At 58.8% G+C, this 10,913-nt stretch overlaps 1 protein-coding gene across 4 annotated transcripts in view; it reads left to right on the top strand.

The window, feature by feature from the left end:
* Positions 1 to 1,499: 1,499 nt before the first annotated feature.
* The window catches only part of SRRM4 (serine/arginine repetitive matrix 4), a 50,076-nt gene continuing 40,662 nt past the window's right edge, over positions 1,500 to 10,913 (top strand). For 3 of the 4 annotated variants that reach the window (XM_055700871.1, XM_055700870.1, XM_055700869.1), the window contains exon 1: positions 1,501 to 1,707. In XM_055700871.1, coding sequence (XP_055556846.1) covers positions 1,577 to 1,707 — 131 coding nt within the window. In that variant the 5' untranslated portion in view covers positions 1,501 to 1,576. Of the gene's footprint in view, positions 1,708 to 10,913 lie in introns of all 4 variants that reach the window. The other variant, XM_027813985.2, reaches the window with a different exon arrangement.

Below are 10,913 nucleotides of genomic sequence, written 5' to 3'. Positions count from 1 at the left end.
AGGCTTTTTAGGCAATGTCTGGCAGAGCTGACAGCATTTCTATAAAGCCCTGCTGGCTCCATGCCTGCTCCCACTGCTGCCACTTCCCCAGCATCCGTCTCCAGCCGTTCGTGGCCTCGCAGCACAAAGGCCGCCGCTGCCGGCCAGCGCGTGCCACCGAGGCTCTTGCTTTGCAGCTCTTGGCTTGGGGATGCAGCTCAGGGCTGCCTGCCCCCAGGTACCAGCGGGGCAGAACCCTGGCAGTGGGAGAAGAAAGCAAAAAGGGAAGGAGGAGTTCGACAGACAATGCTGTCAGAATAAGCCTTCTGCTAATTTTGCATTTATTGCAAGAAAGCGATTAAGTTTCTCCGTGATTTCCATTCTTTCTCAGCTCCCACCACCTATTGTTCCTGGCTCCATTATCCCCCCGTTGCTTACATAAATGTATCATGCGGGTTTCCAAGGCACAATAGAGAGAGTCTCATTCATCCAAGGTCACCAGCTTTTACTTGCGCTTCAAAGCCTCTAGTAGAAGGATTTTCTCCTAAAGACGTTTTTATTGTACTCGGTGCAGAGGCTAAGGGAAATCGCACCGCTGCACTTGTGCTGCCCCAGCCTTTCCCTCTCCTTCCTCATGTGCTTGGTCCTGGCAGGTCAAATCCTGTCCTGGAAGGTGAGGAACTGTTTTCTGAGCTGGTTGGGACCCCACTGCAGGGTTTCCCAGCCTGTTGCTGCCCAACCCCACTGCTGGGGCCAAGAAACAGCGTGCCCCGTCCCTCCACTCCAGCAGTGCCTGTTAAATGGAAAGGGGGGGGAAGAAGGGGTTTCTTCCCAAATTTCCTCCCCATATGGATCTCAGTATGGACCAGTTACAGAGAGGTCTCCATGGCCTCCTGCTGCTTTCTCCCTCGGCCATCCCAGCTGGTACTCTAGGCTCTCCCTCCGCCTTGCCCTGGGCCAGCAGCCAGGACTGGGCAAACACAGAAGCCCCCAGCAGCCTGTGTTGGGGGTCAGAGGGCTTGTGGGGGCCCAGGCTGGTGCTCTGCCCTGGGGGGGTTGTGCCTCGCAAAGGGCAAGGCATGGGGGTGCCCGCGGCCCCGCAGCGAGCTCAGGTGGCTCCGCGGCTGGGGAAGGTGATGGCGGGGATGGAGCACGAGGGGTCCTGGGGGCTGAAGACCCCGGGGAGGGACGGGGTCTGTCAGCACGGGCGGCACACCTGCCCGGAGGGTCCTGGCCCCCCCGAACCGGCTGCTGCGGGGCGACCAGCCGGTGTTTCCCACGGGGGGAAGAGTGAATCCAGCCCGAGGAGGGCGGCCAGGACCCCCGCGGAGCTGCCCTGCTGCCGCCGGCCGGGCTCGCCGCGGCCCCGGGCGCCGCCGCCGCGGGAGGCGGTACCAGGGAGGGGTCGGCGGCGGGGCCCGGCCCCTCTCCCCGCCTCGCCGGCACAAAACGGGAGGCGGGGGCGGCCGGGCCGCACAGCTCCCCGCCAGCCGGGGCAGCGGCGGGCCGGGCTGCCGGCAGCGAGCGGGGCGGGCGGGGATGTAGCGCTCAGCACCGCGGAGAGCGGCGGGGCCCGGGGGCCGGGCGGGCGGGGGCCATGGCCAGCGTGCAGCAGGGCGAGAAGCAGCTCTTCGAGAAGTTCTGGCGAGGCACCTTCAAAGCCGTTGCCACCCCACGACCCGAGAGCATCATTGTGGCCAGCATCACGGCCCGCAAGCCGCTGTCCAGGTAAGGGCTGCTGGGGTACGGGCGGTGGGCTCAGGGACACCCCCGGATCCCACCTCCGGCTGAGGGTTGTACCACCCTGAGCCTTCTCCCCACCCTCACTGAGTACCCCCCGTTAGGAGGGTCTGCAGTGTCTCCTCCTCCTGCCCCCAGTGAGAAGCTGGGGGACCTGGGGTGACTGGGGGGGTGGGGGGTGGCTGGGCCCCCTCCCTAGGCAGGTGCTGTGCTGGAGGGGAGCAGGCTCGGGAAACTTTGGCTTGGTGGTGCTTGAAGCGTGGAAGCTGGCTGCCCCCCGAGGCGAACAGTGTGGGCTCCTGGAAAGCTCTAGCTAGGGCTCGGGGGTGGGGGTGGGGGGTGGGGGGGAGGCGGGCAGTGGTGGGGGTCATCAACCAGTAAGTGTAGCCACCTCCATCACTGCTCTGCAGACCCCTGGGCTGTGTTGTTCTGCTGGTCGTCTGGTCTCTGCATCGCTCCTTCACCAGGCACCCTTGGGAAGGCGATGCCTGGGGAAGGGAGCAGTGCAGTGGGGGAGCTAATGCACCCCAGGGCCATGCAGCCCGGAGGCTCTGGCTGCCCAAGGACTGGGACAGCTCTGCAGCTGGTGTCCCCCAGCTCCCAAAGCTGAGCAGTCTCATCTTGGCACATCTGGTGCCTGCCTGCCCTGTCCCCCTGCTCCCGGGGAGGCCAGTGTCCCCAAGATTGCCAGAGGCAAAGCAATGGCCAAAACCTGTGAAATGGGGTGAGGGGGCTGCTTGTACCCACCGAGCCGCTCAGCTGGGCTGTCGCATGGGCAAGGATCTGTGCGGCTTCCCCACAACAATCCGCTCTCTAATTTAGACCAGTTTGATTTTGCTGTCTCAATATTGGTTAAAAATATCCTCTTGACACTGTTTTTATAAGGAAAGGAGGGTTTTGCTGGTTCTCCTCTCTCTTTGCTCTGTATTTCCACTGCTGGCTGCTCCCCATCTGGTGTGGGGAAAACACCAAAGTTTCATGAAAGTGATGGGTCTGTAGAGGAGAGGGGCTTGATCTGCGGCGGGCTGGGTGTCAGGGGTCCAGCCTGGACTAAAAAGCAGAGAGCTCACAGGGAGCGAGCTGTTCCGGCTGCCTCCCATGCCAGCAAAGGCTGTGAGCCACAGCGGTGATGGGGACGGGGGTCCTGCTGCTCATGAATGGGGGTTCCGCCGCTCATGCGATGTGGGGGTCACTTCTGCCCCTGCAGCCCAGCTGCCCGAGTATGAATTCTTCTGATCTCTCCAATTGCCATTAGTCAGGGTAGGAAACTGGGAAAGGCACGGCTTAGGCTTCCAAAGGAGAATATCGCTTCCACGGGCTTCAGCTTTGTGGGGGAGAGGAACCACCATGCCTTTCTCCTCCTCTGTGTTGGGCTACAGTGGATACCCGAAGGGGCTGTCAGCGGGCTGGGTGCTGGCTCACACACACTCTCTCCAGCCTGAATGTGCCGGAGTGAGCCGTGCTGCTTGAATATCTCACGGTGGGAGATGTAATATGGCAACAAATTAGGGCACGGGGGAAATACAGCAGGCCTGAGGACCAGGAATGATGCAGGGCTCTAAACAGCAAGTTGGATTGCCATGGACATCCTGGTTGGGCTGAGCATCACAGCTCGGGGCGTTTGCAGCTCCATTAAAAAGTTAACGAACGCGCGTGCCTCTCCATTTCTCTGGCAATGCCAGCTCTGGTAGGAGAAGAACTGTCTGTGTAGGGGTCAGGAGCTCTCAGCACATGGCAAACCGGACCTGTCAGCTCAGCTTTGCTGCATTTTGCGCCTTGGCACTGGCAGATCCTGCACAACAGGGTCCCCAAGCCGGGATGTGGTCCGTGCAGCTGGGCGTGATGCTGCCAGGTCCCTGTGTCGGTGCAGCCCAGCTCCTTTTGTCTCCTCGCAGCGTGTGCCACCAGTCAGGGCCAGGGGATATTCCCCACGGTGCTGCCATCTGCACCGCAGCCACTGCTACAGGTGTTGAGCGGGATCAGCCCCAGCAGGGCTCTCCCTGGGGTCTGGGGGGCCCTTGCTGCACTCGCCCCTGCCCCTGTGCCACGGAGGGGCCGCTCGGGGGGCTGAAGCCAAATGCTGGGGGAGAAGAGACACCGTGGTCCCTGGCTCCTCTCATCAGGGCTACCAGCTCGGCTTGCACCACGCAGGACACTGCAGGGAGCCAGAGGCTGCTGTCCTGGTAGGATCACACCTATGAGATGCCAGATCTCACATCCCCAGGGGCCTTGCAGCAGGTCCCCTTTGGAGTGCACAGCCATGTCCCCAGCACCCTGAGCCTCCACCATGGCCAGAGCCAGAGCTGGCTCCTGCTCCTCAGCTGTGGGGAGAACGGCCCCAGGGCTTGCAGCAGCTCCTCTTGCAGCCGTCTCAGTGCCCGGCTCTGCTCTGGGTTTGTTTTTTCTGAAGGTTTTGATGTGTTGCTGCTCAGATCGGCCTTTCTTCCCTGACAATACTCCCAGCTAATTTAAGAGCAAATGACTGTGGTGCCAGCGAGCAGGAAATGGGGAGACCAGTTAGCCAAATGAAAAATTAAGATGACCATCTGGATTTCTGTTTTCTCCCACACTTGACAGCTGGTCCTCTGCAAACACTGCAGATCTCTGCCCTGGATCCAGCCCCACGCTTCCCACAGCAGTGGAGGTGATGGCATAGTTTCTGGGCCAGCACTGCCCATCTCTCCAACAGTTTTGCTGGCTGAGCCTGTGCCCTCGTGGAGCTCAGCTGTGGCATAGGGGTCCTGCTGGGAGCTCCCACAGTGGGCATAGCCCATATCCATCCCTTCAGGGTGCCCTGGGCATGGCTAAGGGCTCTATCCTGCATCCTTGTGGGGCAGCAGTGGGGTTCCCCAGGCCAGAAGGTGATTTTTTACTTTTTTCCATTTTCCCCCCACTTCTAGCTGGCTCTGCCCTGTACCCCACCCCTCGCCACCACCTTGCTGCTGGTCTTGGAGATAAAGCCTCTTCCATCTAAATTCTCATCAAGCTCTCTGGGAGGTTTGGAGGGTTAAATCTCTGCTAAACCCATGGCTCATCCTGGAACAAAAGAATACATTAATCTTTTCCCTCCTGGTCCTGCTGGGGCTGGGGGGGGCGGGGGGGGGGGGGCGCATGTACTCTGTCCCCTGACACAGCTTTGCACCCAGAGCAGGGCTCTGCCAAAGTAAATGGATTATTGACCAGTTTGCAGCATGAAAGGAAAAAGCGAGGTGATGGGGAAAGGGGCTTTTCCAATTAACCTTTCCCCAGCAGGGCTTGGTGGGGCTTTGTCGTGCAGTCCGGGGCTGTGCTTTTGCAGCTGGGGATGAGGGACTCGGTGGTATGGGGAGGCTGGGTTGGGGCTGCCCTCGTGCTTGCATTTGCAAGCAGGTTTCTCCCGTGCATGCAATATTCCAGGGTGGGATTTGAGGAGTCTGTGCGCCCAGTGGGCTGGGGATGGATAGGATGAGGGACAGGGTCCCCCACCCTGCCCCAAGCCCCTCTGCTGAGCCAGGGTGCCCTCGCTCCCTCTCGCTGGTCCATAAGGGTGCTGCAAGGCCCCCCTGTGAGGGGCTTCAGCTCTTGTGACTAGAAAATGCTCTTTAAACCTCCCATGACAAGGTGCCATCAGTCTCTGCCCAGCCTGTGGGCATGGGCATTACTGCCACATTGTAGCCTCGGCCCCACAGCGGGGATCCCCTTTCCCCCCTCTTGGCTGGGCTTTTGCCTGCATCTCTTCCCTGGCCATGACCTCAGCCACAGCGCGGCGGCTGGGAGCCCCTTCGCTCGGCAGCCTACCTTCTCCCAGTGCTGCTGCATATTTCATCAGCACCTTTCTGCTGGGGAACCTGTGGCTGTCGGGGACAACCAGGCTGGGAGATGCTCCAGGGTGCCCCTGGGACCCGGAGCTGGTGGCAGTCCAGGGGCTTGCAGGGTGCTTTTGGGGGTGTTTGGGTTCCCTGTTCGCACACCCCCAGCCACAGCATTGTGGCTGAAACTCAGCCAAAATCCACTTCTAAGTGAAAAGCAAGCTCCTGGGGCAGCCGGTGATGTCGGGTGAGCACCAGCAGTGCTGGGGGAAAGGAGGTTCCTGCTACCCTCACTGCCAGATGGTCTAAGTGGGTCACATCAGGGCAGCGCAGGGGATTTGTGCTTTAACCCTTAATCCCCTGGGATGCACGGTGCATGGAGGGGGAGGCAGGAGTGTGTTGCTGAAGTGGGATTAAGTGCAGTTTCACTGCCTGCTTTGCTATCGTGGATCATCTCAATAGACGGATCTGGGCAGTGCTGCTGCAAACCCGCTGGGGCAAGGGTGGCAGTGTGTGTCCACCGGCTATGCTGGGACCAAGCAGGAACAGCCATCGTGCTTCAGTGCCAGGGGGTCACAGTACCCTCAGTGGGGGCAGAAGGTGGCTGCAATTCCCCCCCCCCCCCTCCCAGCCTTTGCAGTGATTTATGGCCCAGCAGCGAGTCCCTGATGGACTGCAGACCAGCTATCCCCCATCCCAACCTCTGGCTTCCTGGCTACATCTTGGTGGCCCTGATTCCCACTCATCCCCAGCGGGCTGGCAGCCCTTGGGCATCAGTGTCAGGGTGTGCTGCTGGGGAGGGAGCACGCGCTGGCAGTCCTGCTGTGCTGATGGCCCCCCACTCCCGTTAATCCTCCCCCTTGTTGGTCGGGCATCTGCTCTGCGGGAGGAGGCGGCGGCAGGGCCGGCTGCGCCAGCCGCCTGGCTGCCATCTGCTCCCCTCCTGCTCCCAACGAGCCCAAGTGCTAATGAGCCTGTGGCCCCAGCCCAAGCGGGGGGAGAAGGGCTTAAAAAGAAAAGCAGAGGGGGAGAAGAAAAGCCCCTTCCTCAGAGGGGCTGTCAATAGGGAGGCTTTTGTCTGTCCCTGCCCTCCGGCTCCAGCTGGACGCTGTGGAAGCCGGGAGAACTAATTAGGTAGCTCGGGAGCTGCTGAGAGGCTGGGGGTGGTTGAGCAAGGGGAAGAGCTGAGGATGCCCACAAGACCCCCTCGCTGCTGCTTGTAGAGCCTTCATCATCATCATCATCCTTTCCCCCAGCCCCATCTATTCGTTTCTCCACTGGACTGGTGCTGGAGACTGTATCCCTGCTAGCCTCCCTGCTGGGGTGGGGGACAGCTCTGTCCCCAGAGCGGTGGTCCCATCAGTGTGCCAGGGAGGTTCCTGCCAGGGTTGGGTGGGATGCAGCGAGTGCCAGGTGGCACGGCTGGGCTCAGCACCCATGGGTGCTTTAGCTAGGCATGCTGTGCCCCAGCATGCAAGGATGTACAGGCACATAAGGAACGAGGGAAAGGGCCTTTGGAAGCCCCTGTACCAAACCCAAGTTCATGGACTGGGCTTTCTTAGAGCCACTGGGGTACCCCCAAAGGTGCTGCATCTCCCCACTGTGCCCATGCTGCGGTCATATGGGGTTTTGTCATCTTCACCTAAAAGCTCCCAAAAGTGGCCACAGGGCTGAAGGTTGTCCCCAGACCAGCACCACAGAGGACTGGAAACTAGAAGGGCAGGGGGAAACGTTGTAGGCCCCAGGTCTGAAGATGCTGCAGGGGCTCAGCTGTGGATGCCAGATTTGTGAGCACAGCCCTGGCCGCTGGGTCCAGCGCCTTGGGGGGCTGCACTTGGGGGGCTGTGGGGTCCCCTCCCTGCCAGGCTCAGGACTGTCCCAGCACTTGGATGAGGCTGTTTCACAGAGGAGCTGAAGTGCAGAGCAACAGGCAAGAGCAAAATGTGGCAGTTTAGGGTCTTGTGGGGCCGGGACCATCCCTGCCCAGCTCAGGCCAGCCTCCATCCCTGCTTGCCTCCTGTCCCCGGCAAGGCAGGAGAGCAGGGCTCTGAAACCCCATGCACTCATTCACATCCTCCCTTGATGTCCAACTAATAAATATTTAGGGCTGTGAGGCCTTAAATAATAAAAAGCAGTGATGACCCTGATGCTAGGGGTTGCTAAGGAGCTTCTGCACACCACTGGGTCCTGTGGCCACTCTTGTCTCCTTGCTGTCACCATCCTGCCTCCACCACCCGGGGCAGCCCATCCTGCTGCAGTTTGTCCCCAGTAAGGGGCTCTGCAGACCCTGCTCTTGCTGCATGGGGGGAGTCCCAGGATTGGGAGATTTCTCCTTTGTGAGGGCCATGGCTGGAGCTGAGCCCTTCTCTGCTCAGCCCCATTACTATCCCTTCCTGCATCTCTGGATCTGGTGGCTGGACCTTTCCATGCATCCATTTTTCTATAAGATGAACTTATCAAATGCAAACCCCGCATCACTGAAATGCAATAATTTCATGCATGACCACCCTTTCCTTTTCTCTCTCTTTTTTTTTTTTTTTTTTCCCTCCTTTTCTCCCTGCGGCCACTGAAACCTCTTCATCGTTGCAAAGCCTGACCCAGGCCAACAAATCCCACCTGCATTAAAGCCATGCAACACTTCGCAGGATGCTGGGTGCTGCAAAACTGGCTTCTCCATCAGCCACTCAAGCCGAAAGCGCTGACGAACACTGGGAGTTTAAAAATAGCAGATTTTTTCACATGCAGCGGGAGCACTTTCCCTGCCAGTGCAGTGGGAACTGCAGGAAGGGCTTAAAAAAAAAAAAAAAGGTGGGGAAAAAAGATCACTTTAAAACTTTGTTGGTATTTCAGGCCAGCTGAGATGGATGCCCAGTCTGGAAGCAGGGAGGTTGGGGCTAACCGCTTCACTGATGACCTGTTTAACACTTCATGTTTAATTTATGTCTTGTAATTAAAGAAGAAACAGCTGCTTCTGTCACCCAGCCCCAGCCAGGGGCTTTGCGGGGGGTGGGGGTGGGGAGAGGTGGAAGTTGGGGGCACTGGGGAAGGCATCTCCTCATTTGTGCCAAGTGGGTGCTTGGGTGGGCAGAGGGGTCACAGGCAGTGTGGGCAGGGTCCTGCTGTCTGTGGGGTTGCTCTGCTCTCTGCTCCCATCCCTGGGGGCAGGGGAGGCTGAGACATGCTGGCAGAGGCTGTAAAGACTTTCACGCTGTTGGATTCTGGGGTTGGGGTCAGATGCCCATCTCGCGTGCAGGTGGCTGAAAATGCTCCGAGACCCACAGGGCATGATGAGAAAAGGGGTTTTCTCTGCCACTAACACCAAATTCCAGCAGCGAGGTAACTTGACGGTACTTTGGTAATGGGCTGGTCGTATTGAATTTGTTTCTGAGCCCATGTGTGCTAGGGAGTGTATGTGTTGGGGTACGACCAGAATAGAGCGGGGTGAGAGGCTGTGATTTTAGCTACATTATTGTCAGGATGAAGAATTAGCTATTGCCCAGCAAGAGAAATATTTTTGCATTAAGTGAGATTTCACAGTTAAAGACCACCTGCTGAATTAATCTGTGGGTCAGCTGGAGCTGCTGTATAACCAACTGCCTGCCAAAGCAGTGCATACATATCACCAATGTATAATAGCATATAAATATATCATAACTTATTCTCCACCGCTCCATTGTCTGCAGCCAGCAGAGCAGCCCTCCTCTGGCAGAGTGGCCGTGGCCATGGCCATGGGGAAGGCAGTTAGGGCTTTGGGCTGACTTACCTCTGAGGTTGGTGGCTTAATTCTGGGAACCTATTGCCTGTAAAGCATTTGCCCCATTCAAATCCCCCCTGCTTTGATCAGAACCCAGCCAGGTTTGTTATGATGAGGAGAAGCAAGACAAGCGGGTTCAGCGCTGCTTCTTCCAAGGGATGATGTTTTTATCTGCCAAAAAACTCCAAGATAGCACCGTGCAGGAAAAAAAGCAACCCAAAGCAACTCGGTGCCCGTGTTTCCCCTGCTGCGTGGGGCAGGCTCCGTGGTTATCTGTCTGCCGCAGCCATCCGCCCCATCACTGCCTTTGTCCGCCCATCAGCCACGCGTTGGCCGAGTTAATAATGAAGGGCGATGGTGCCGGGCCACCGGAGCGGAGCGGCAGGCGGACAATGCGCGCTGGGGAGAGGGGGGTGCAGTGGGGTCTGGGTGGGCACTGCCGGCAGAGGAGGAACAGAAGGAGCTGCTGTTCATCACTGAGACTGGGCGTTTTGCAGCCTGACCTGCCGGGGTGCACGGACTGATGGCCCTAATCAAGGAGGCTGTGCCTCCTAATCGAGGATGGATGTGACCTCCTCTGGCCCAGTGTCCCTGGACCCTTGCTGCCCAGGGGGTCCCTGTGCAGTGTTGAGCTCGGCAGGACACAGGACATGTTGGCTGCACCTTCCCCCTGGATCCCAGGGCATTGCCAGACGTAGGGACTCGGTGGCCTGTTCTGTCCGATAGCTGGAGAAGTTGTTGGCACAATTTTGGACTGGTCCTTATGCTCTGCCAAACATTTCCCAGGTATAGTTCAGGAGCCATTGCAAGTAAAGGATGTCTTTTGGATATTTTGGAGGGTTTGGGGGATGTTTTGGAGAGTCCAGGCTAGCAGATGCAACCGTTTCATGCTCCAGGCACATCCCTGCCCTCGGGTGTGCTGGAGCCATGTGGCTGTGCCCGGTGGCCAGGCCCCCAACCCCACCCTTGCTGTGAGCATGGAGCAACTCAGCACCCCTAGGGACAGAGCTAAAGGCACACCACCAGCAGCATGTGCCAGCAGCAGGTTTGGCTCCCAGTATTTATTGCCTTGTGGCAGTGGTTACTACCACATTGCCCTTGGGGGCTCCCCAGAACCCATCCCTACAAGGATGCAGGTCATCAGCGTGGGAGCTGCCACCACGGAGGTGGGTGGGTTAATTTTGCAGTGGAGGCTTGTGGGCCAAAGAGCTGGCTGCTGGCTCTGCTGGGCTGCGAATGCCACCGAAGGCAAATTCATCCCTGATTAATGAAAACTGAAAAGCAGGATCCCAAGGACCCGCAGCTCGCCTGCTCCCTCCCCACCACGGGCTGTTGCTGCCAACCCTCACTCTGTGCTGCTGCCAGGTTTGTCCTGCACAGGGCAGAGGACACGGCGGGTCTCACCTTGCCTTTCCACAGCAGGAAAGCAGGCAGCGAAGCCTGTGGCCACAGCCTGCACCCTGCCTGCAGAGCCAGCACTGGGACACGGCCACCGCCCTGCTCCCCCTGCTCGCCCTCCCCACCGCATTGGTATTGATTTGACCTGAACTCCCTTTAACGTGCTGTGATTTCTTTCAATTAAGCTTTGAGTGAAGCCTCTGTGGCGTTCAATAGAGCCAGCCCCAGCATGGTGCCTAGACCAGGGCAGTCCA

The sequence above is a fragment of the Falco cherrug genome, chromosome 1, assembly GCF_023634085.1.
Source record: "Falco cherrug isolate bFalChe1 chromosome 1, bFalChe1.pri, whole genome shotgun sequence".
Lineage (NCBI taxonomy): Eukaryota > Metazoa > Chordata > Aves > Falconiformes > Falconidae > Falco > Falco cherrug.
This window is presented reverse-complemented; position numbering and strand designations above follow the sequence as displayed.